The sequence below is a fragment of the Alexandromys fortis genome, unplaced genomic scaffold (assembly GCF_014885135.2).
Source record: "Alexandromys fortis isolate MF-2015 unplaced genomic scaffold, M_Fortis_MF-2015_v1.1 scaffold_18, whole genome shotgun sequence".
Taxonomy (NCBI): domain Eukaryota; kingdom Metazoa; phylum Chordata; class Mammalia; order Rodentia; family Cricetidae; genus Alexandromys; species Alexandromys fortis.
In genome coordinates, this window is record NW_026067897.1 from 7,503,964 (window position 1) to 7,530,715 (window position 26,752).

At 44.2% G+C, this 26,752-nt stretch overlaps 1 protein-coding gene across 2 annotated transcripts in view; it reads left to right on the plus strand.

The window, feature by feature from the left end:
• The first annotated feature begins 10,029 nt into the window (after positions 1 to 10,029).
• The window catches only part of Ca8 (carbonic anhydrase 8), a 79,510-nt gene continuing 62,787 nt past the window's right edge, over positions 10,030 to 26,752 (plus strand). The window contains exons 1-3 of one of the 2 annotated variants that reach the window (XM_050165502.1): positions 10,030 to 10,227; positions 10,963 to 11,154; positions 21,178 to 21,302. In XM_050165502.1, the coding sequence (XP_050021459.1) occupies positions 10,128 to 10,227; positions 10,963 to 11,154; positions 21,178 to 21,302 (417 nt within the window). In that variant the 5' untranslated portion in view covers positions 10,030 to 10,127. The remainder of the gene's footprint in view (positions 10,228 to 10,962; positions 11,155 to 21,177; positions 21,303 to 26,752) is intronic. The other variant, XM_050165512.1, reaches the window with a different exon arrangement.

Here is a 26,752-nt window from a genome sequence, read left to right on the forward strand (position 1 = left end):
TTTCTCCCAATATCAAGGCCTGTCTTCAGGATGACATCGTACCGGAAAGACTGGACCACTTTCTCCAGGTCTTTGTAGTCCTTGACCACGCCAGGGTCATCCTCAAGCTCTTCTTCCTGCTCACTCCTTTCGGGGTGATGGATCTCCTCATCGGAGTCCTCTTCATCTGCATCTTTTTGCAGTCTTTTCTCTATCCGCGATCTCCTTCACCTTCCAGCAGGCAAACATCCCAAGTGATGGAAGTCTGCGAAGTCCGATGGTCCCTCCCCGGACCGCGCCAACTGCAGGCCTGGGGGCCTGTGCTGGCTAGCTTTTGCCGACTTGACACAAACTAAGGTCGCTGTGAAGAGATGGCCACAACTGAGAAATTGCTTCTATCAGACTAGCCTGCCTAGATGACATTTTCTTGATTATTGACTTATGTAGGATGGCCCTAGTATTCCTGGAACTCACTTTGTAGATAAGGCTGGCCTCAAACTTCAAAATTTGCCTGCCTCTGCCCTCCCAGTGCTGGGATTAAAGGTGTGCACCCCCACCCCGACAATAAAACAAGTTTAAGATGTGGTTCCGCCTGATCTTTGAAGTATGATTTATTTTGAAGAAGTCCTCTTTAAATAATTTTTAGCACTTGACAATTATTTTGTATGAAGTCTTTCCTGTATTAGTTTTGGTGTTTTTCAGTTTTCTTCTCCGCATTGGTCAGGGAGTTGTGGGCTATCATGTCATATGTTTCCTGGCCCTCATTGAAATCTGTGATGCTGGTCTTACGGGTGCTGCAGACCAGCTCAGCATGCTTGACTCTCTCTTCCATCATCGATAATTTTGCTAATAACACCCAGGAAAGCCTAATCAAGGACTTCCTATCAGTGTATAAACATGCTGAGCGCCATTAGCGTTCCAAATGGGTATTACTGTCTTTTGGATTTTGTTAGTGTCCCTGGTTCCTCCTCATTACACAACCTCTTTAGCGAACAGAAATATTTAACATAAAACATTTTGAATGCTTTCCGTTTTGGAGGAGAGGCATTTTCCATTGCTAACGAGGCACTTCATTGCTATCTCTTTGAGAGCTGGCAGCAAATGTGAATGAATGGATAAGAAATGACGCTATGAATCATCTTTCCGTACAACAGTGGTTAACACCTCCTCACTCTGAGCTGAGAAGCAAGGAGAGGGTGTGGAATGAGTTCTGGCTCTGAGCTGGTCAGAACTGCACAGATGCCTCAATTCTTCCCTTTGCTAGCTGTGTGACCATGGCCAAAGCACGCAGTCCTCCAGGTTTCATTTCTTCAGCCATTAAAGAGCTACTTTTGTGTCACATTGCTATGAAGTAATGGTGCAATAATATTACACCCAGAATCCATAATGAGTAACAGATAAGTTACCTGCCAATGAAAAAGGAAGTTGAAATCAAGCAAAAGATGGAACTCTGGGTTGCTGGTCTGAGCGAGACAAGCCTGAAGAGGGAGACCAGATTCCAAATGACCTTCTCCATACTAACTACTGCACAGCACTCCAGGTTTTGATGTTTTCAAGATATCAGGTCTAGAGAATCAGCTAAAACAAGCAGGCCCAGAAAGACCCTGGAGAAGACAGACGTGGAGCAAGAGGAGATCCATAGACATGCTTACAGAGCAGAGCTGGGTTGGGAGTTTATCTCTTTAAGAGAAGATTCCAGCCACGGATTCCCCTTTCTGTACATCAGTAGAATTTTCAAATAACATGTAGGGTGCTGGTTAATCTTCATTGCCAGCTTGATGGGTTTTATAACCACTTTGCATAGAAACCTGGTACTGAGTAAAGGGGGCTGCTGCTGTGGTCTGTAGGCAACTGGGATTAAGACTGTGGAAATCTTTGGAACCGTGGGTTGGAGAAGACCTAAAAGTTTACAGGTGAGTTTAATGGGCCATTCTGGTGAGAGTGTAGAAAGTCAGAACGCTGACTGAGTGTGGGATTAGTCCTGCCTTAGAAAGCCTTGCGTGGTGCATCTGGCAAGTCCCCTATAGTGTTCTGTTAGAGTCCTGACAGTGTGAGTGAGGCTGAATTTAAAGTGGTCTACCAGCTTAAGTTTCAAGCCCAAGAGAGAAGCATAGCACTCAGGTACACGATGGCTTTCTGCGTTTATCCAGGTTTATAGAAAAGCATGAGGTGTTCAGTTTGATGAGGAAAAAATGAGCAAACAAAGTTGTGGGCGAGGAGAGTGCACAGAGAGATGCTGCCGCTGCCAGAGGGCTCAGCACAGTAAGGGGGAATCTCATATTCTATACTGAACCGCAGGACAGGTGCTTTGAACATAAGACCCCACGAATGAATGCTCCAGCCTCTAAAGATGCCAGTTCACTTGGAAGAAGATGGGATGACTGAGAGAATGCCACTGAAGTCATTTCCGGCTCCAAAGCAACTGCCCAGGAAAATGTTTCCCCAGGTTCAGCTGCTGGGCACACGGAATACAATACAGCTGTGGCAGAAGGGGCCAGACTTCATCTCAGGTTGGCAACAGAACTGGTTTTGCAGCGAAGAGTGAGAGAGAGGGCTGTGGAAGCTTTGTGCCAAGGTCACAGTGTCGGGGTCCGACAAAGGCCAGGCCATGGGCAGTTGGCTTTGATTCCTTTCAAGGAGCCATGAGAATGCACTACCTCAAGTTCTGAAGGTGAAGCCCAGGCTGTAATGTACCCATAGGATGCTGAAGATGCCAGGGTACCGGTCATTGACTTAGGAACAGGGTCACCATGGAAAGGAGCCAGCCTGAAAGAGAAGCTGAGTACTGAACATAGGGGAACCAAGGGTGAGTGCTACCTAAAACCAGGGCATCATTAAGAGATCCAGATGCTGAGTATGGAGCTGTGGGATGTGTATTTGCCGAGGTAGGTTTCAGTCTTGCTTTGGCCTGCCGTTCCTCACTATGCTCCTCTTCCACCTCAGAGCATTCATGGTCCATGTTTCTGCTGGTGACCCAGGCTGAGCCATGATTTTCTCCTAGGAATACAGAACCATATTTATGAACCTTTCAAGAGTAAAAGCAAACGACCTGACGAAGGTGCTTGGCATGGTGTTGTGGTACATGAGGGACTGCTATTGTTTTGGTTGTTGCTGTTCTTTTTGTTGTTGCTGCTGTTGTTACATGTGTGTATTTAACAAGCGCACATCTCTATAAACTACTCAACAGACATGTTCCCATCAGGACACAGATATGTTTAAGAACAGTGAAAGCAGGACAGATCTTATCTTAGGCAATACCTAGCTTCCTTCCAGCCTTCAGAGAGTGTGGGAACTTTGCTTGGAGAACTTTTCTTTTCTTTTTGTTTTTGTAAATTTTTATTTCTTGCTTCAATACGGGCTTTTTTCTCAAGTCTCAGTCTGACAAAAAAAATTGCATAAGACATTGTAAAGAATTTTTTCCTGTTGTATCTTTTATTTAGGTATCAAAGTAGACGAGACGGTGTGAATTTGTGCCAGATGATTTGTCCAATGCCGGCCTTCTCTCAGCACCAGCTCTCGCTTTCTCTGGACCAGTCTGAAGAAGCTGCAAAGCGTCTTTCCTGCCCTGAATAACTTCTGCTAGAGTATCCACGGCTGGCTGTCACTTTAATCTATGCTGGATAATAAACCGAAGCAAAGTGGCTTAAAACACATATTGCCATGAGTGAGCGGGCTGGGAATGCAGGTGGGCAGGAAGAGACGGACGGTTTTCTGCTCACACCCTTAGCGCAGTATCTTCCGGCTGGAGGTTTATGTGCTACTCTCCAGGCGCGCCTCTGCCTTCTCTTTCCCTGTGCCTGGCTGGGGCTTCCTCAGACCCGAGCGGACACAGGATGGTAGGAAAAGGCCAGCATGAGGCTGGAAGGTCACTCTAACAGACTCTTGGATTAAACAATTCTGAAAGTAGGTCAGATTGTCATGCGCCTATAGCAGGCAGGAGTTGGGGCACATGTCAATCTGAGTTGTGAAGTTGGTTAGTTGGTTACAGTACTTAAATGGTTATTTCCTTCTGATCTGACTTGCTGCTTTCTAATAACAGGCATGGCTTCACCTTGAGGGCAGAGCAGTGTCCAGATCGCTTCAGGAACTGAAGTGTGGCGCCGTGAGGAGACAGTCTCACTTAACGGGCACATTTTCTTTAGATTCAAGAGGTCCCAGTGAATTTTGAGCCCTATAGTTGGTCAGCCAAGGCATAAACTTGTTTTAAGGCATTTAAAAACATTAAAACATAAAAAGACTGGCTAAATAGGTAATTCTTTCCCTTGTCTTTAGAACAATAGAAAAAAATAAATGAACCTGATGAGAAAAGTGAATCTACTCTGGATTTTGTGATTGTTTTTATTGTGTATTTTCCCTTAGAATTGGAATTAGAATGAGCTGAGTTCCTGTGAGTCCTTCTGTGGGTAACAGAGTTCTTATTTATCTTCCAAGCGAGGTCACATGTCACTTCCTTGATTAAACCCCAGTTGGCACACCTGCCATCAGGTAAACCTGATCACGCCTTGGGTTTTTTTTTTTTTTATTTTTTTTTGAGCCTTCTGATCTCCGAAAGCTTTCACCTTGGTAATGGGAAGTTTATTGCCCTAAGACAAAGGTCAATCAGGACATTCTGCAGCTGGCGACATACGGAGACTAACTTCTAAGCACATGCCATGTGCGATGTGAGGGCTACCCAGAGGAACAAAGCATGGGAAGCTCACTGTATGTTGGAGGAGAAGATCCAAGAAATAAATATTTAATACAGAATGTTTCAGGGTTAGAGATCTGTGCAGGTTTTGTGAGCCGTTTTTCTTGTTGCTATGACCGAATATCTGATAGAAACACTTTTAAAAATTTAATGTGCCTGGCAGGAGAGGTAGAATGTGTCACATCACCAGGGAAGGGAAACACTGCAGAGGGGACAGGTCGGGGACAGAGAAGCACATAGTCCCTAAGAACATAGCCCCAATGATGGCTCTCTTCAAAGAGCCCCCACCTTTCAAAAATCTCTTATGATCTCATCCAAGGATGAATCCATTCTTTAGGTCAAAGCCCTCATGGCCCAACAGTCTCTGTCTCAGGCACTGCCGCAGTTGTGCTATATTGATCTCCTAGGCATTTATTAACCCATCCAAGTTGTCAATAAAGATTGGCCATCATGTGTATTACAGGAGCATTGGGGAAAGGAATCCTGCTCCGGTACTGAGGCGTTTGTTTGGCAGAAGGCTTCCAGAGTAGTCTCTGGATGCTGTAATGGTATACTTCATCAGAGTGATGATCTTAAACATCCCAGCTGCAACAGGAATCCTCACCATGCTAGAGTGGGCGAGGGAGCCCCAACACAGCTGCTGTGTCCTCAGAAATGGGGGCTGATTCCTGGCTTGTCTTCCTTTCATGGTCCTGGGATGAAGCAATGCCTTTCTTGGTTTGGTGACTTTGAGGAGTAGTGGAATGTAGACCATAAATGATGGAAGAACTACGTAACAACTCCCCAGACTTTCTTCTGAAGAAAATAGCACATGAAGCTGGAGAGATGGCTCAGCAGTTAAGAACACTGGGTGCTCCTTCAGAGGAAGCAGATTCGGTTCCCAGACCTCACAACTGTCTATATCACTCCAGTTTCAGGGGAAATGACGCTCTCTTCTGGCTTCGGTAGACACCAGGCAAAACCACGCAGATAAAACATCCATACACATAGAACAAAAAATTAAAGAGGCGTCATCTTTTCTAGCCATATTAACTTGTTATTAGGTGGCTAGCCCCATGTAGAAGAATGGAACTGCCTTCCCATCTCCCACCAGGCACAGAATTCAGTTCCGAATGCGTCAAAGACCTTAAGGTAAACCTGAAACTCTGAACCTGCTAGAGGAGAACCCAGGGAAATTATTTCAAGAGATAGGAATGGGCAGGAACTTTCTGAAGAAGACTCCAATAGTTTAGAAAATAATCCCATGAATTAACAAACAGGAGAACAGGAGTGCAAGTGAGAAGTCTTGGGGCAGCAAAGGAACAGGTCACAGAGCGAGGGGACTCCCTACAGAACGGGAGAGAACATTGCCAACTATACATTTAGCAGAGGATTGCTCTCTAGATAGCTAAATCTATAAGTGGCTCTGAAAATCAAACACTGCAATTAATGTGTTAATGAAGTGCCCGGAAAGCTCTCGAAGGAGAAATACAAGTGGCAGAATAAAAGTCTGAGAAAGTATTCAGCCTCCTTAGCTACCAGGGAAATGCAAATTAAACTTTTGGAAAGTCTGTCTCACTGTTGGACTGACTGTCCTCAATACAGCACATAACAAATGTAGGTGGAGTGGGGAAAGATGGCCCCACCTCTCTCTCTCTCTCTCTCTCTCTCTCTCTCTCTCTCTCTCTCTCTCTCTCTCTCTCTGTGTGTGTGTGTATAGTGAATGCAGGAAGCCAGAGATAACTTGGGGTGTCATTCCTCTAGAGCCGTCTATGTTGTTTCTGAAACAGGGTCTCTCACTGGCCTACAGTTTGTCAAGTGGGCTAGGCTGACTGGGCAGCAAGTCCTGGAGATCTGCCTGCCTCTGCCTCCCCAGTGCTACGATACAATTACACATACCCTCATATCTATGTCTGTTGTAGGGAGGAACACTTACACACAGTTGCTGGGAATAGTATACCCACTAGCAAAGTCAGTGTGGATAATTCTCAAGAAAATCTATAAATGTCGCTATCACATGATCCAGCTGTGCCAGTCCGTGGTGCACACCGGAAAGAATCTAAGTTGACAGAGATACTTGCACCGGCTTGGTGGCTTGGTTATTACTGCCGATAGCAATAGCCATGAATAGCACAACATCTAGGAAGTGGACCAGACTTGATGTCCACCAACAAATAAATGGATCTAGGAAATGTACCTACACATCATGGAATTTCAGTCAGCTACAAGGAAGAATGAAATTATGACGCCTGCAGGGAAAAATGAAATAAGGGCAAAATTAGAGCTCATTATTTTACAGCGCATACGCCAGACTCAGAAAGATAAACATTTTCTCTTATATGTGAAATGCAGACCTAAATTTATATATGCACACACACACACAGACACAGACATACATAAATACACAGGACCTGAAAGTATAAAGGGGCATATTAGAGACAGGAAGAGGCTCAAGGGCAAGGAGTAGGAGGCAGCAGGGAGTGTGGTGGAATATATGTGGCATGGATGCAGAAGGAGAGACTATTTGGGAGGTGGAAGAGGACCATCAAGAGACGAGGGTAGACAAGGATGAAAAGGATCAGTTAGGGGGATGCGAAAACACAGAAGGCTCTGAGAAGCGATCCTGCTTTCTCTGCTCTCTGACCTCCAATGGAGATCGTCTCTTTCAGCGATCTCTGCTTATATCAAAGGACAATAAGTTATACAGATCTTAGTTTTAAGAAATTGTTCTGCCGGGCGGTGGTGGCGCACGCCTTTAATCCCAGCACTCGGGAGGCAGAGGCAGGCGGATCTCTGTGAGTTCGAGGCCAGCCTGGACTAAAAGAGCTAATTCTAGAACAGGCTCAAAAGCTACAGAGAAACCCTGTTTAAAAAAAAAAAAATTGTTCTGATGATATGGTTTGACCTCAGTGCAAACACGGTGTGATCAAATAATGGCAATTTAAACTCTAATACGATATTAAATTAAGAGGGACCCCAAGTCGTCAGTTGACACTTCCGTTCATAATACGAAGCATAGATATTTTTAGGTTCTGACATTGGGTTTGGTAGTCCTTGTTCTATTTTGTCTGTTCAAGAATTGTCCTGTATCTTTGATCTGCATTTAGATCTTCTGGTGGCAGTACTTTATAATATCTAGGACCAGGAATGCCATCTTTGGTGGTAACACAGCAGGGGGCCCGTGGAGAGGTCTTAAAGTGTTGATAATTAGCAGTGTGTGAAGTACACAGTCTCAAAGCAATTAAGAACAGTAATTGAAATATTTGGTTACAGAGCAGAACGGCTCATAGGTAGCGGGGGTGGGGGGGTGCTGCTTGTTTGCTTGTAGGAGCTACATTATACAAAAGAGGTTGAAAATCCAGAAGAACAAATATGGGCCAAGCACGTGCTTGTCTCTGAAGCAGCCACATTTTTGAGTAGCATTGCCTTGTTGCTGTATGTGACTCTATTAGCTGCAAACTTTAATATTAACAATGCAAACTTTCCGCCTATCTCTTGTAAACATGGCACACTCTTTACTCATGAAAACTCAGCTGTCAAGGAGAGCCAACTCTCATTTGACTTGGTAAACACTTCCGTGTTCATGTACTTTAAATGCAGTTCGTGGTCACACAACGGGCCACAATGTCACATCTACGCTCATTTGGGAGGCAAAGGGGACTATTCATGATGAGCTCAGGATGACCCAGGGATTTTATTTGAGAGTCCTTGTATAGACTTTGCATGAACTTCATAAGCTTTGACATTTGATGAATGTGAAAATATATACAAGAGACTCAAAACAAATCCAGTCTTGTGAGAAAGTTTAGGCAAAGTGAGAAAGAAATGCAAATTTCCTTCTAGAGGACCATCAGTAGAAACTGGAGGATGCTTTCCCCAGTGCTTATGGGAGAGTGGGCTGCTGTGGGCTTCCTTAAGAAGCCTGCCTGGGGCTTATTGAGGTAGAAAATACAATACCACTAAATATGAGGGGAGGCTGAGAGCCCAGGGATAATTGGGGGTCTGATTATTTCTGTCCTCTGGCTGGGGGAGCCAGTTGTACAGCCTTTGTGCTAAGGAAAAGAAACGACAAGCTTGAAATCCACAGGTTATGTCAGTGCTGAAGCTGGTCAGCACTTTTCACTTCCCGGAAAGTGGTCGCTTAAGGCCAACTCTTGATTGTTTCTCCTTAGACTCCACCTGCTTTCTGAAGAAGTATGTAACAGATGGCAATTTTTTTTTTAAGTTAAGGTTCCAGCAGGCTGTGAAGGATAGGAATCTAGCACCGTAAAGTTCCCCAGTTAATCACTCCATCCTGTTTGAGGAACTGGCAAGCATATAGATGTTATGATCTAGGAACCACAGTCCATTCATCTGCTCGCAGATATTGGAGTGTGCACAGGGTATATAAAAGGTAAATTGTACTCCACGTCTGAAGCCGAGCTTATTATGCAAATATATCTCCTAAGATGTGGAGGAAAGGGGCTTAGGAGTTACTGAACAGGCCGGGAACCCAGGACTGCAGCATTAGCCCAGGGTTGGGAAACACGTTTGAGAGGTGAAGGCTTGACCTCTTTGGATCGGGGAAAGTTCCTGTTTGTTTCGTAATGTGTGCACTTCATTATTTGCACGATTTCACGAAGCGCTTGGGAGCTGTGTATGCAGTAAGGTGAGTCAGAAGCAGTACCCTAGACTTAGAAAGTGGACCAAACTCCCTATTTCAATGTCTTAGAAATACATTTAGTAAAAACCTTCCAAACTATACCTACTTCTTGATGCTAAATTTTCCATTTATTTATTTATTTATTTATTTATTTATTTATTTTCTGAAAATGTTTGTAGGAGTTTCTTGGGGGAAAACAATTCTATACTCATTTTCACTGTGGTCTGAGGATGAGTTAAAAAGTAAAACTAGCTCCCAGGACAGCTCCCCAGGCCCACGGTGGTGCAGAGCAATCCCGGTGTTTGCAAACAGGAGGCCTGTGCAGTTCAAGGTCATCCTTTCTCCACCGGGAGGAGTTTGAGGCCAGACTGTTTTCCTTGAGACCCTGTCTCACAAAACCAAGTCCTAACAAAACTTACGGGGTAAATGATGGAGAATAAACCGTCTGCCCAATCTTGTTGAGATCGCGGTCTTCAAACCCCCTCCCAAAGCAAGGCCACCCATCCGCTCCTTTTAGGGAACTGCCTGGAGCAAGGAAAGCGCCCCGGGCCAGGCTGGTCCTGGGGTCCCGCGGCTTCTGGAAGGGCTCCTAGGGCTTGGGCGCTGCAGGTTTCCTGGGGAGCAGCAGCCCCAGCTCCTCTTTCGCTGGCTGCTCTCTCCGTGTGTGTTCGTGTGTTGGGGGTGTAAGTCGGGGGCGGGTCCTCGGACCAGACACGCCCCCACCGGCCTTAAAACGCGCGGGCCCGCGTCCAACTCGCCGCTGCTCGTGCTCGCGGGGACTGCCACGCTCCGCGCGGCCCCCAGCCCCGCGTCGGTCGCACCCGGGTCTCACAGCTGCCCATGGCTGACCTGAGCTTCATCGAGGATGCAGTCGCCTTCCCCGAGAAGGAGGAAGACGAAGAGGAGGAAGAGGAGGGCGTGGAGTGGGGTTACGAGGAAGGTAGGCTCGCGACGGGGCTGCTGTTGCGACGCGGTCCCGCACCTTCCCCTCCCAGACTGCGACTGCAGTTCGCACCTGCTGTGCCGTGGCAGCCCAGACCCCAGAAGACCCGAAACCCAGTTGCTTTCTAGTCTTGGGGAGGTACAACCAAATGCGTCCCGAATTGCAAGCTGGGTCAGGGCTCTTGGTGACTTTAAAAGCAGTTTCCCAAATCTCTCCCTGAAACCCCAGGGCTCCTAATTGCCATTAATGCCCATGTTTACTGTATACATGGAAAAGAAAAGCGCAGAGGAGTCCACAAATATATGTATGGGACACTGTGTTTTTTAAACAAGTGTTCCTCCTTAGCATTACGGGGTTTCTGCTCGCGGTCTCTGTGCATGTTGAGCGTTGCTGATATTTTCTAAGTATTGCACACAATTGAACAGATAAGCAGAGTAAATATCTGTGGTATTGTTTCTAATCACTTAAAGATGACTTAAGTTCCCTAAATCCCCAAATCAAGTCATCTGTGTGCACAGATATAAACACAGTGAAGGATTTTGTGTGTGGTATTGTATTTAACAACAGATCACTCACGTTATGAATGTAAAGACTCATACACATTTCTCTTATTTCATTTATATACAGATGATAGCCATAGCTATGATGTCATGGATTATGAGTTTTTATGTTATATTTTACTGTTACTAACTAAAAAAAGCCTATTGTCAATTTTTGTCATTCTCTCATCAGGTGTTGAGTGGGGCTTGGTGTTTCCCGATGCTAACGGGGAGTACCAGTCTCCTATCAACCTAAACTCCAGAGAAGCCAGGTACGATCCCACGCTGCTGGATGTCCGCCTGTCTCCAAACTACGTGGTCTGCCGAGACTGTGAAGTCACCAACGACGGGCACACCATTCAAGTTATTCTGAAGTCAAAATCAGGTATTTGGGGAAACATGTTTCTGTGCTCTTGTGAACAAGTGGACAATCTCTGATTTAGCTTATAGGTTTCAGAGGGGACACCAGTGCCCTCTCTACTTTCTTAGTTCTTCACATATCCTGGGAATTGGGAAAGAGCTGTGGAGGGCGAAGAGGGAGAAGTGGCGGCTATCTCAGCTGGCCGTTCTCCCAGCGCTGTGCCTGGAGCCGCCTCTGTTGCTTGAGCAAACATGGACTGGACTGTGAGGAGAGCATGTTTACAGGCGTGCTTCTTTGAGTTTTTCTGCTGTGCATTTTGTTCTGAATTATCGATTAGCCAAAATCATTTAGTCACAGTTCCTTGTTTTACTAGTTTGTGAAACCAAAGATCAGAATTTACTTTTTGATGTCGCCCATATTTAATATAAACTTTTCAAAGAAGGTTTCCCTTCTCTATTTATGGCAGTTAATAGAGAATTTTAAGGACATCATTTGAAGGACAGTTAAGAGCATCCTCTAAAACTCAACCAGATATTTAAATGGAAACCAAGCTCTTTGTTCTATTTTTAACTCTCACCCCCCTTCTTCTTGAACCTAGTCGAAATGAATCTGAAGTGTTTTGTTGAAAAATTAAATTTTCAGGGAAATTGGTTTTTCAGTTTAAATGTAGGAGAGATGAAAGCAGATTAGAAAAATAAGCTTTAACGTTGTGTTTTCCAAGGGAAGTAATGGCTGTTTTCCTCCTCGAAAGAATCAGAGTGTGGTGAATGTTGAAGTGCTTCACAGACAGACTGTGCTCGCATTAATTTCAAATTGATAGACTAGGTATTTTAAACCATAAAACCTTCAGGTCCGTCATTAGACAAGGAAGGTGCAGATTCCTTCCTCCAACTCCTGCTTAAGAACTTTATTCGGAACCCGTGAGAGAGAGCATGTATCGTCGAAGCTCTTGTGAGTTTAATCAAGGCAGGAAAAGCTCCTGAAGGACAGTCTGTCTATTGTATGGAGTTACTATGATTTTTACTGAGTTCACACTCTGAACTTTGATCCGAAATCAGAATGTTCCAGAGTTGTTTACCCTCTGGTCATTGTATATTTTACATTACTGTGTACTTTGAACGCTCCTCTGCCTGTTTCCTCCACTGACCTCCACTCCGAGTGATGGGCAGGAAGAGCTGTCTGGACTTCTGTCATGATCCCGGCTTTGTCCTCCACTGCGTTGGGGACTTTACTACCTAATGTATCCTGCCCTCTTTCTGTCACTGCCATAATCTCTCCCTTACAATATTTGAACAAACCTACAAGTTAATCGGTGCGTGTGTGGTGGTGCACACCTTTAATCCCAGCACTCCAGAGACTGACAAAGATTCATCTCTGTGAATCCAGGCTAGCCTAATCTATGTGAGCACTTACCAAAAAGAGACAAGTAACTGGAAAAAAAAAAGTCTTGATTAGTTTATTACTGTTTCCTGAGATATTTCAGCTTCTTTAAATGTTGAACACTATAATCCATTTAATGGAGTTTTTCTTCATCAAAATTGACTGCAGACATAATTTGAATAGTTGGCTATTTCTGCACATTCTCTACCTCTAGCTACAGCCTGTCTCATCCCACCTACAATTTCTGTTTTTCTCTAGTAACAACCACTTTGAACCTTTAAGAATTACTATTTTGTTTTTTGAAATTATAATATAATCACATCATTTTCCCTTCCTTTCCCTAAACCCTCACATATACCTTTTCTGGCTTCCTTTCAAACTCATGACCATTTTAAAATTAATTGTTGTCATATACATGTATGTAAATGTACATATATATATATTCCTAAATATATAAATACAACCTGCTGGTTTTGCATTACTTAGGTGTTTCTTTTCAGGGCTGAACCTTTTAAAATGGTTTTTCTTTTATTCTTAATACCACCTTCATGTTTTTTGTTCTGCTATGTAAGCATTCTGCAGGCTCCCTGCTATGGAAGGGGAGGCGGGTCTTATAAGCCTCTCCTGATTTCGACCCATGTGCCTAAATCATAGTTATTAAAATTAAACTTAGAACATTATTGATATGATGTTGCACCTGCCGTTTCTATTTCCTTTATGGAATCTCACCCCCACCACCCTGAAGTTACTGTAGTTTTGTTTACTTATTTTTAAAGTTACCTTACAGGAATCCACCTTTAACGCTGACAGATGACAGTGCTGTCTCAGGACATCAAAGCCACCAAGTCATCCTCCCTTCCTTCTTGTCCTTTCTGCTGCCCTGGGGGCGGTCCCTCCCTGTCCGTCCGCGCTGACACCGAAAAGCCAACATGCACACTTTCCATTTCTGCTCTCACACTTTCAGTTTCCAAAAAACTGCTACTGATTTTTGAATTTATTTCCTTTGAGTCTCACCATCCAGTGTTTCATGAAAACGAGATCTTCCTTCGTTCTTCGCTGGAGCCTTCTTCCTGGATTCCTGTTTATTCTGGGCTCCTGCTGTCAATTCAGCTCCATCCTTTCCTCTTGGAGGTTCCTGTCAAACACCTAGTGACCCCGCTCTCTGCTGCTCCTTAAGAATGGCCCTAAAATACAGTCTAGAAGCTCAGTTCATTGTGGGAGAGGCTTTAGTCTGGTCGCATGGTCAGTAATGGAAGCAGACATTGACCTGGAGGTTGGCTCAGCGTCCTCAGAACGTACCTGCTTGTTGCTCCTGCTCTTTTGAGGCACAGTGGGTGGGTAGGTGGGGAGAACTGGCCCCAGTGTGGATGTTTGCATTCTAACTGTTGCCAACAGCCAAGAGAGCACCACCATATGCCATGTTCCTACTCCCTGTCCATCTGCCAAGGACCATAAAGGCAGCTGTCTGATTATGGAGAGTGGGGTGCAGAGTGAACCGCTCTTTTCAGAGACCTTCATTTCCTGTTTGCACTCTCCTTCTCTGTGCCTCCACCCACATCCAGGCACACCCAATGCCCACCAGTTCCGAGTCTGCCCTGGTGTCCTTTTCCTTTTGGCTGCTATGCTAAAATGTGATTTATAATAATAGGAGTGTCTTAGTTAACATTTCTGTTTCTGTGAAGAGACACCACAATCACAGCAGCTCTTATAAAGGAAAACATTTAATTTGAGGTAGCTTACAGTTCAGAGGTTCAGGCCCTTACCATCATGGTGGACACATGGCAGCATGCAGGCAAACATGGAGCTGGAGAGGTAGCTGAGAGTTCTTCGTCTTGCACAGGCAAACAGGAAGCAGTTTATCTAACTGGGTGTAGCTTGAACAGAGAAGACCTCAAAGCTCACCCCCACAGTGACACAATTCCTCCAGCAAGGCCACACCTCTCACTAATGTCACTTCATTTGGGGGCCACTTTCTTTCAAACCACTAAAGGGAGTTTCAGTCTTCCAGTTCTAGAATCTGGCAAGTCTCAGCTCGGGGTGTGTGCAGATGCAGCACCCAAGAAGAACGGGCTTCACTGCATAGACTGCACCTCGTCGTGGTGTCCTCAGGCTGCAGAGGGTAAAGGGAGGACTCTTTCAATTCTCTGGGGCAGAATGCACTTGGACCTGGCTTCAGTAGGCCATGTCCTGCTGCGGGTGTGCCTCCAGGGGACGTCTCGGCTGTTGCCTCTGTTTTACTAGATCAGAATGTTGGGCCAGCCAGCAGCTCCCTTGGTTGCTTTGGCTTCTCTCTGTGCTTTTACATTCTCCCCTCAGCCATCCTGCCCTGGCACAGTCCCCTTATGTGTCACGAGGCTTGAGGAGGGAAGGAAGCCCCTGGGGAGGGACGTAATTCCCTTTTACATTTCATCCATTTCTTTATTCATTTTTCTGGTTTTGTTTTGCTTTTGGGATAGGATCTCAGTAAGTTATCCAAGACTGGCCTGAAAATCACTGTGTGTTGGAGTGGGTTTTGAAGTCCCAGGAATCCTCCTGCCTCTGTCTCCTACAAGCTAGGATGGTAGCCATGAGTGTCATATCCCACTCACATGCTTTTAAAAACCTTGTTGTTTGAATGATTATTTTTGTTATTAGTGTGTGTGTGTATGTGTGTGTGTGTATGGTGTGTGCATGTGTGTTTTGAGGGTTCATGCATAGGGAGGTCAGAGGGCAATTTTATGGTCGTACATCTCCTTCCGCGTTTACAGGGGTTCTTGGGATCAAATGTAGGTTATCAGGCTTTGCAGAATGTGCTTTTAACTGACGAATCATTTTGCTGATCCACAAGTTATCTTTGTAAGGTAAAAAGCAATATTCATAGGATAAGTGCCGTGGTCTTGTTTTAGGGACTAAAGCTGACTTTTTATTACCGGCTGTTGCAGTATTAGTTCCTCTGAGGACGCCTGTGGCCATGAGCACTTTTTTCTTTTCTTTTAACTTTTTTCATGTTTTTATTGTAAAAAAAGAAAAAAAAACTCAACTCACAAAGATTGCCCCAAATGATGACACCACGTTTGTAGTATGATCTCATTGTTTAACATGGTTGTCTTGCTGACACAGTTCCTGTATATGGTCACTGCCTCACAGTGAACTTGAGGCATTTCTTGAACTCAGTTCCTAGCCTCCCTACCGTGCGGCTTTGCTGAGACTTTCTCAGGCTGAGGCCTCTGCTGACCTTCCCACATGCTCTCCCCAGGGGGAACTGTAAAAGCCTGTCAGATTCCAGCTCTGCTGGGCTTGAAGTGCGGTGTGTGGTAATGCTCTGGCTGGTCTCCGACAGTTATCTGAGGGTTGTTTTAGCTTTGACTGCCTTCTCCCTGCCAGTTCTTTATTTGTTCCTTAGCATACTGGGCTGTCTAGCTTCCTCCTCGAGGCTCCTGTCACAGGGACACTATAGTGGAGAGACTGCGTGCCGCTTTGTTTCGGGCTGTTTCCATCAACAGACCGGCCCTAAGTTGCATACCCCTTGGCGGGTTGGGACAGCCTCCTCTTGAGCGATCCAGGCGAGGGAAGTCAGTCCTCCTGAGGAAGACATGCTTCACGTGAGCCATTCCACAAGTCAGAAAGTTCTACGGCTTCCCCATGATGTCCAGCTCAGAGTTCGGGACCAACAGAGAGCAAATGTACCAGGCTTTCACAGGTGTCCTTTGGAATGCCACTGTCATTCTGTGAGGCAGGCGGTGTTTTTCCTTTCTGACACTGTCATTGTTTTTTTTTTTTTTTTCCCCGCTTTGGGGGGGGGGCACCACCTAGCTCCCAAATAATTACACACCTGGGGACGTTTCCTTACTTATGAATGCCCAGCCGTAGCTGGGCTTGTTTCTAGCCAGCTTTTCTTAACCTAAATTAACCCATCTACCTTTTGCCTCTGGGCTTTTATCTTTCTCTAGTCTATATGCATTTCTTCACCCCTTTCTCTGTGGCTTGCTGTGCAGCGGGGTGGCTGGACCCCGATGTCCTCCTCGCCTTCTTTTCTCTCTCTTCCATTTCTTTTTCCAGATTTCTCCTGTTTATTCTCTCTACCTGCCAGTCCTGCCTGTCCTTTTCCTTTCTCCTGCCTAGCTAGTGGCCATTGAGCTCTTTGTTAGATCAATCAGGATGTTTTAGACAGGCGAAGTATCACAGCTTCACAGAGTTAAACAAATGCAGCGTGAAAGAATACAACGCATCTTTGCCTCGTTAAGCAAGTGTTCCACGGCATAAACAAATGTCGCCCATCTTCAGCTAATCTTCCACAGCATGACACATGTGCTCCTTCATCTCCCGACAAGTCCTGTCTGTCACCTCTCAGCACTTGCTGGTTGTTTACCACAGCAGTATAAACTCGAGACAATCTCAGCTAGGAGAACAAAAGACTGGAAATAGGTACTGGCTGTCTGACCTACCTGTGGAGTGGGAAGGGGAGGGCCTGGACGGAGCATGGCTGGTCTGCCGGAAGTCTGATGTGTCAGGAGAAGCGGGAGGCGCGGCTGTGCAGCAAACTCACTTGCTCTTTGGTTTCCTCTGGCTGACAGAATGCGGTTGGCAATGTTATGTTTTTATCTCCTGTGCTTTGGGTGTAGTAAATGTCAGTCAGAGGCAGAGCTGTTTAAGGGAGATCGTTCAATATTGAAGGGAAATTATTAGAGCAGGGTTTGGGGAGAAAGTAGGATTTGAAGTCATCAAGGATAAATATGCTTATAGGTTGGTGCTATAGGGAGCAGAGAGCTGAAAAAAAAATCCAAGGATATAGAGGAAACGTGGAGATGCTAGGACAAGGCATGGTGACTCGTGTAGCATGCCTGGAAGATGTATTTGTGCTGTAGGGGTTAATGGGAACCACAAGACTGAGGGTGTGTAAGAGCACAGCCTTGAGGGACCATGAACGGAGTTGAAAGACTCCTCCCAAGAGGAGTCTCAAGCATCATGTTCACCTGGGAAAATTAACACAGTAAGTACCACAGAATGAGTTGGGATGAAGGACAGAGAAGGATTTAGTGCTGACCCGAGACTGAGGCTATTTCGGTACCCAGAGGAAAAGTAGGGCTGCCACAGGGGTGTATTGAGGTGTAGACTGCAGAACTCTAGTGGTTAGTGAGTGTGTGGAGTAGGGAGAGGAGGGAATGGATAGTGATGGGCAGGAGTGGAGACCCCAAGACTGCCATGGCTCAGGTCCTGTCACCATCTGTCTCTACATCAGATCTGGTGGAAAGCGGCAGATTTCCACTGAGCCTGGAATGTGGCTCATTATCACATCCTACTACTGGTGGGTGATGACTTGACCAGACCCCTTGCCCCATCATCTCCTTGAATTGAAGAAGTTATCTAAAGCGGTCACGTATATTACTTGCTTTCCCATCAGGACTGATGAATGGCAGGAATCTTCACATCTGATGTGAAGGAAACTGAACATATTTAGAATGATATGAAAAATAGCATAAATATTAAAATATAGTGCCATTAGTTCTCATTTATTGTCAGTAGCTAGGTTCTCAGACCCCTTTGCGTGTGCTAAACTCTTTCTACATTATTCTTCTTGTTATATTTACTCATGACAAAGTTTATCTTATAAATTAAACACAGTACAAAATTAGCACTATATAATAATTATATAAAAGTTGTTAACACATATTAGAATAAAAATTATGGGGAGGAAATCTATTTGCTTGAATTTTTAAACTCAGTATTTTCAGTTTGTGATTGAATGAAGGTAACAGAAGCCATAGGTGGTGACTACAGATCAGGATGAGTTTCTTTTGAGGACAGTCTGGTACCCAGGTGTGTGGCATTGCCCGAGCTCTGTCTGACTACAAAGGGTAAATACTGGTTTTATGAAATATATTCTTGCTATCAGCCCAGGCTGGACTTCAGTTCTCCATCCTCCTGCTTCTGCCTCTGAGTACTGGAATTACAGGTGCATGCCCCCTGTGCTCAGTGAGGACATTTTTAATTGGTCATAAGTATAAGAGAAACTGCTAAACTGCTAATCTCTCTGGCTTATCTGTGCTATCCACTGTAATGTCTTACAGCAATTTTAATAAGAAATGTTTACTTCTGGGTCTTTTATAGTTTTCAATCTAATTTAGGCTAGATGGCCATTCCTAATCCTACCTGCCCAGTGTAGAGCCTCTGTCCATCACTGGTGACTTAGGGTTTTCTCAGAACATATGTGAACTCTTTGGTATCTTGAGCCTTTCCCAGGCATCTTGAGCCTTTCCCAGGCTTCTCTTCCTACATTGGCTGAGGTTTTCTATTAGAATATAGAAGAATATTAGCATATTCTTCAAGGTTCAGCTTGGCCGTCATCCAGAAAGTCTTCAATGATTCTGTGTATGCTACCTGGTTCTCCCTTGGCCTCAGCTGGGTGTCTTCCTACTGTCCAAATGCTGTCTTCACTGTCTCTGATAATTCTTATTGAGAACACTGTTTAGGTACTGGGGAAGCCTGGTTTCACTGGAGATGTCTGTCTGCACTGGGTATGTCTGCCTGCACTGAGTGCCTTGTAGGTGGAAATTTCCTGTCCCTACTGCCAGGTCCTAAATATCCACTAAGAGACTTAATATTAATTACAAATGTTTGGCCAACAGTTCAGGCTTATTACTAAGCAGCTCTTACATTATAAGTTAACCCATATTCCTTATTTGTGTTGGAACATGTGCTTGGCATGTTCATCTCCTACTCCCTCTGCATCGGGCTGGCAACTCCTGACTCTGCCCTTCCTCATCCCATCATTCCCAGTTTTGCTTTCCTGACTAACTTTATTCTGTTCAGCTATTGGCTAGTCAACTTGTTTATTAAACCAATCATAGCAACATATATTCTCACAGTGTAAAGGAATAGTCCACAGCAGTGTCTGGCTGCACTGAGGGTGTCTGGCTGCACTGGGGGTGTCTGACTGTACTGGGGGATGCCTGGCTGCACTGGGGATGCCTGGCTGCACTAGGGGTGTCTGGCTGCACTGTGGGTGTCTGACTTCACTGGGGGTGTCTGGCAGCACTGGGGATGCCTGGCTGCACTGGGGGTGTCTGGCTGCACTGGGGATGCCTGGCTGCACTGGCGATGCCTGGCTGCACTGGGGATGTCTGGCTGCACTGGCGATGCCTGGCTGCACTGGCGATGCCTGGCTGCCTGCACTGGGAGTGCCTGGCTACTGCTGAGATCAGATCCTTTTGCTCTATCTACCCTGTGGTCACTCCACTCAAAATGTGTATTCAGTTCAAATATACTATAAAGAAATTCTTCTCCAGTCACTGCTTTTGAATTACATGGTAAATTTGTTTTCATCAAAGGATTATGAGGCTTAGAAAGCTTTAGGTAAATGTTTGTTCATCAAATTGTCACATGACTCTCTGATTTTGTAGAGCATTCCTTTGGGAGCTCTTTCTACATCCCTTAAGCATCATGGCAAGGTTTGTTGAAGTGCAGATAAGAAATGGGGACCTGTAGTAACAGCATCAACTAGTTTCAGCTTCTCTTCCCAACTCTGTCACTATGGGGAAATGCGACATGTCATCAGAACCACCACTTTGTTGCTACATTGTAATTTCATTCAAATCAATGTCATCCCAACAAGGAATCTGCCAAGCAGTGCCAAGGAATCAGGGCCCAGAATGTAGTGTGATGTGGAAACAAACTGCTGAGTTAACTGTTTTCCTCATCAGCAACATTTGTAGACAGGGAGAGTAGTATCTGCAGAGGATTTCACTGGGTGAAGTCAGAGTGACGATTTACTTTGGTGTATGAACAGTCAATCTTAAGGGATAGATTGAAAGTACATTTATGTGGCACCTCAAACTAAATTCAGAATTTTGTTCCCTCCCTCCCTCCTTCCCTCCCTTCCTTCCTCCCTCCCCCTCCCTCCCTCCTTCCCCCCCTCTCTTTCTTTATTTTATTGAGCTCTACATTTTTCTAAAGGAGTTATTGCAGGTTATGAGCCGCCTCATAAGGGGTGCTGGAAACCAAACTGGGATCCTCTGCAAGAGCAGCGACTATTCTTAGCCAGAGCCCTTGTTGGCTGTATTAATATTAATTCTTCTTGGATAATTTCATCAGCTTAGACCTTTTCTCTGATTTAAGTCTCCTAACGCTAGAGGATGACCCTAAGATGTGGCTTAGTTCATTGATCTATCTACGGCAGAGGGCAGATTTCCCCTAACCATATTCTTGTCTCTTGATCAGTGCCCAGCTTAAAAGTCACAGTAAGGGGACTGGGCAGATGACTCACTGGTTACAGCAGTCCTATTCCTGCAGAGGACCCGAACTTGGTTTCCAGCACCAAGTAGCTAGTTACTAGGTGGCTAGTAACTGATCGTAACTCTAGCTCTAGGGGATCTGACACACTGGTGCATAATTTAAAATAAATCTTTTTTTTTAAAGTCTCAAGAAGGATTTATTTCCTTACCTATTCCTGGACTGAAATAAAAACTTAAAACATCCACATTACGACCAAGGTCCTGTCTGAATGGCAAGCGTAAGTGAGTGAAACCTGGACAGCTGAAATTTGCCTCAGTATGGTTCTCATTTTGACTTTGCAAATTCAGTCTTTAGAGCCCAGGGGAGCTTCTTGGGACAATAACAGCAGCATAATCAAAATGCCTCTCGTGTGTAAATCTTGTGACATCATTCAGCCGTGTCGTTTTCTCTCTTCAGTTCTGTCGGGAGGACCGTTGCCTCAGGGACATGAGTTTGAACTGTATGAAGTCAGATTTCACTGGGGAAGAGAAAACCAGCGTGGTTCTGAGCACACAGTTAATTTCAAAGCTTTTCCCATGGAGGTAAGACTAATAATCCTGTAAAAATCTCATTACTTAGTAAAGAATTCGGCAATTGACTGAAAATGCTTATTTTTGAAAGCAGTTGTGTAACTCTGGAATTTCATATTTGTGCCGTGATCAAGGAGGGCCTAAGAAAAGTCAGCTGGGGGCAGCTGATTAGGCCCACTGTGTACGTTCATTATCACCCGTGCTGCCTCGGGTCATAGAGGATGCACACGCATGCACGCACACACGCACTTACGCAGGCACGCATGCGCGCACAGCTGAAGTACTCCCTATGGCAATACATGAATTCATATACATTCTTTAATACTCAGCTAAAGTATCATATTTCCTATTGTACCTTTTCTGGGTTCCTGGCCTGGGTGGAATTTATCATCCTATTCTAATCTCCCAGACGACTTGATGGTTTCCTGTCATGCGCTCACCCCGTGGATTCGCTCATGTCTAGTCCACGGACTTCTTTCGCTATGGTATTTTGAGGACAAGGTCTCCTATTCATTCCAATGCTGCCTCTTCTCATGTACCTCCTGCCAGGTTCATCACAAAAGTTCGTGCGATGATGGGATGTCGCTGTTGGTGCGGGACTTTTTTTGTGTTTCTTTTTGTAAGGAATCTTAGTTCTCCCTAAGAAGCAGATGTTCAATGGAACCTAAAAACCAACCTCTCTTTCTTCCTCCCTTTCTCCCCCTCCCTCTTTTCCTCCCTCCCTTCCTCCCTCCCTCCCTCCCTGTTGTTTTAATTAGTTTCTAAGTCTTTACACCTTAACTACATCAGGCCTTATCTTCACCTCCATGTAGAATCATATAGACAACCGTCTAGTGGCTTTTCTGATTCGGATACTTGGCAGACATTACAGAGTACAGATGACCTAACATCTTCTTGAGTAATAACTGCTTTGAGGTTTGCTGCAATACTAGGCTTCTTCCTCCGTCATCCAGCCTTTGGATGGTCATCATAGTAAGGATGAACCCATTCCTGGCCAGACGCCGTGTGTGGATCTGCCTCCACGAATCGAAATCACTACTGTCTAATTTTATATACATCATATGTGGACTGGACAGGATTACACTGGGATGGTTTTCAGCATTTTCTTAATACTTACTTAAAAATCCCCTCAGAAGCTCAGGATACCCGTTTCATTCAAGAGAAGCGAAGCTTTAAAAGCGAAATGCTTTAAGGATGGAGGGAAACCCGAATGGCAGTGTATTGTATGAAGACGGTATGAAGAGTGCGCCAGGACTCCAGGGAGAGACGGTGGCATCATGATTCTGCTGAGGAAGGTTCCACGCACCTCCTTGCTCTTGGCTTTTTTTTTTTTTGTATTTTTTTCCCTCCAAGGCATAGAGACATTCTCTCATTTCGACTGCTTTAAAAAAGCAATTCACATCACCTCAGGCTTCTGTCCTGTCCTGAGCGAACATGAGAAAGAAGAGTGTGCCCATACAACACCAAAGAGGAAGGGAGATGTTGTGCCTAGCGGTGGGAGACAGGGAGCAGGTCAGAGGGCAGGACGGAGCAAGCTCTGCCCTCCTGTTGGGGTTTGAAAGTCCATGTCATCCTGTGGTTCTAACCAGTCCTCAAAGGCAGGGGTACAGGGGGAGGTGGGTATAATGGAGCAGCTCGAACTGCAGACAGGATTCTGCTTGTCACACAGTTCACAGCCTTGGGGAGGTTTCGTCATACTTTGGGGTCAGCGGTCTGTGCCCTTTCTGGGCAGTCAGATAGAGTTTCCTGACCTAGTGGTGAGGTAGGTGTAGTCACTTGGTGGTGTTTTAACTGCTCCGTCCCATTAAGCACAGGAAACAGCTTATTTTTAGTGAAGATTAAATTCTGGCAGCGAGGCTTTGCATCTGTAGAGATATTTATATTTGGGATAATGGAATGACTGACTTTATTTTTTCCAGCACCATTAAGGAGTGGTATTTGTATTCTTTGTTATCCTAGATTATCCTGATGTAATCCCAGGGAAAACACTTACATCAGTGACCTGTCAGTGGCTTGGACGGTATTCTATTGGTGTGTGAGAGCTGCAGTCTCACAGGATTTAGAGGAAGGCCGCTGCACGGCAGCCCTTAGAGGCAAAGGCTAGAGAGCCTAGAGAGATGGCTCTGTGATTAAAAGCACCCGCTAATCTCACAGAGGGCCCAAGTTCGGTTCCCGAGCACTCATGTCAGATGAATTTCAGCTACTTTTAACTCCAGATCCTCCCTCTTATGACCTCCATTGCCAGTGCACGCAAGCATACGCACGTGCACACACGCACACAATTAAGAATAAAAATTAACAACCTTAAAATAAAATAAAGGCTATGGACAAGGAGCTGGCTCTTAAGGAGACGGCTCTCCTGGTGTGGTGGCGGAGAGGGAGAGAGGGTGCCAAGTGGGAGAACATTCCAGGGTCTGTAATGAGATGACAAATGAGTGTTTGCTTAGATAACTCTATACTCATCTCCGGAACTGAACAGCCACGAAGAACACCTCCAACGTGAAAATATAGCCAGTAGGATGGAGAAACATGAAGGACCAGGTATCCTTTAGACACAAGAATGATTTTCAGTTTTTCTCCCCTGGGGATGCTGTGCATCTTTTCTTGTCTTCTTCTTCCTTCTTCTCTCCTTCCCTTTTCTCTTCTTCCTCTACCAACCCCCCCCCCTTTTTTTGTGGTTCTAGGCAAGGAACTCAGCATCTGCCTCATAGGCTAGTTAATGCTCTCCCACTGAGCTACTTCCCAGCCCTTGTGTAGAGGTTAAGCCTAATGTCAGAACCACATATCCGTGAGTCTTTTTTCCGCCAATTAGGAATTCATTTTAAATCATCTTTACAGCTAGTTCTCTGAGAACTCAGTCTAGTGGCAATAGCAGCAGCAACCTGACTGCATGTACCTTTTTTAGTGATTACTTGCTGAAGGACAAGGGTTCTATTAGGAAAGTCCTCACCCATGCCTGTCACTTAAAGTGTTTTTTTTTTCCCTGAAATTTTCCTCTAATAGTTTCAGACTTTAAGTCGTACATAAAGTTTTTGATCTCTTTCGACTTGGTTTGTGTACACGCTGAGAGATAAGGATTCAGTTTCCCCCTTTGGTTGAGGAAATCTGTCCCCAGCACTTTTTCTCAAAGAGGCTGCCATTTCTTCAATGTGTGTTATTCAATGTTTGTCAATCATGTAGCCGTAATTGTGTTGGTTGATTTGTCAGGTCTTTATTCTAGTTCATCAATCTGCATATCAGTTTTTATGCCAGTAGGGGTTTTGATGATACAAGTCTTCGGTATAACTCGAAATCAGATGTGGGGAGTCACTTTCAGTGTTCTTTTCTTGCCCAGGACCACCTTGGCTATTAATACAATATCCAGGATCTTTTGTGCTTCCTACTGTGATGGATAGCTTAGCAATTAGATGAGCATTGCATTGAGTCTGGGGATCTGTAGGATGCTCTTGGTAGCATACTCATTTTTACAATATCAATTCTTCCAGTCCATGAGCATAAGAGCTCTTGCTGGCTTCTGGTGTATTCCTCGGTTTCCCCGTCCATTGTGCTAACACTCCCCTTGCTGAAGTCTTTCACTTTCTTGGTTAGTTAGGTTTATTCCTTTTTTCCCCTCCATAATTGCATTTGCGATTGTTGCCTTGATTTTGTTTCTCAACCTGTTAGCTACTGGTGTTTAGAAAGGCATATATATATTACACATTTTATCCTGATACTTTGCAGAAAGCATTCAACTCTACAAATTTGCTGGTGGCTCCTTAGGGTCTCATATATAGGACCATATTTATTTCTTCCTTATTGCCTCCTACTTCCTTGATCTGGCTGAGACTTGAAACACACAGTCTTGGGCTAGTGTGGTGTTTTTGCCTTCTCTTGACCTAATGGGCATGTTTTGAGTTCTTTTTCACTAGTCCACTTTGGTTGTAGTTTGTCATAAATAGCTTTATTATATTGAATGATGGATATATCTTCTGTGAGTAATGAATTTTGTCACAGCCCTTCCATGTTTCTATTAGTTTACCATGTGAGTTCATTTTTGGGGGTTGTCCATTTAATTTATTATATTTACTGATTTGCGTATGGTGAACCATCTCTGCATTTCTGGAATGAAGCCAACTTGATCACGGTCAGTGAATGATCTTACCGTGCTCTTAAGTTTACTTTGCAAATATTTTGTTCAGAATTGCTTCAGAGAGATTGAGTTATAACTTTCTTCTTTGATTGCATCTTTATTCAATTTTGGTGTCAGAGTAATGCTGGCTCACAAAGAGTTGGGCTTCATTCCTTACGTGTCTCTTTTGTACAATAGTTTGAGGAGCCCTGAATTCTGCTCTCCTTTGAATATGTTAGAATTCAACAGTGAGTCTATCTGGACATTTTATAGTTGCTGTCATTATTACTGATTCAATCTCATTATTTATTTCAGGTCTGTATACAAATTATTTGATGCACTTTGGTTTAATTTTGCTAGGTCATATGTGTTTAAAATTTATTCATTACCTTAATATTTTCCAACTTAATGAAATATACATTAAAATATATTATTGATATATATATATATATATTGATATATGATTATTCTCTGAGTTTCACTGGTGCCTGCCATATGACTCTCTTTTCATTTCTAAGTTTGTAGATTTGATTAGAGAATTTGGCAGTATTTTTTTTCTTTTCAAAGCTCTTGGTCCTTTTTCATTGACTTTTTTTTTCATGTCCATATCATTAATTATATTTATTTCTGTCTACTGATTTTGCATTTCGCATGTTTTTGTTTCTTTAAAGCCCTAGGCACATCACATCATTATTTATTTGAGACTACCTTGAATTTCTAATGGAGTCACTTGTAGCTGTTAACTTCCTTCTTAGGATTATTTTAATTGTAACCCATAGGTTTTGGTTCATTGTGTTCTCATTTTTTTAATTCTTGGAATTCTAAAATTTATTTCTTGATTTCTTCAATGATGCGTTTAGCCTAAATACATTTTTTTTATGCTGTTAGGAATCAGTCCTACCACTGCTTCAAAAGTTAGCAAGATTCTTCCTCCTCTTCCTCCTCCTCCTCCTCCTCCTCCTCCTCCTCCTCCTCCTCCTCCTCCTCCTTCTGCCCATCATTTGAGATTGGATCCTTAACTGATGACTGCAGGGAATATCTGGTTTCAGAATAAATCACAGACCTGAACTTAATGACATGCTAAACATTTCGTTCTCTGAATTCATCCAGGTTTATTGCTACTGGAAAATAGCCTCTGTCTTTTAGCATCTCCTATAGAACTGTCCTTCAATAGAGAGTTTTCCCTTGGTTCTTAAGTCTCGATTTCCAAAGATGTTACATAACACTGAATAATTTCAAAAATACTTTCCTTTTGCTAATCTGTGGAGTTACTATTCTTTTATTAAAATATTATTTTAAATTACTTTTTGGCATGGACTAGAACATGTTTAATAATATTCATAATGTCACTATT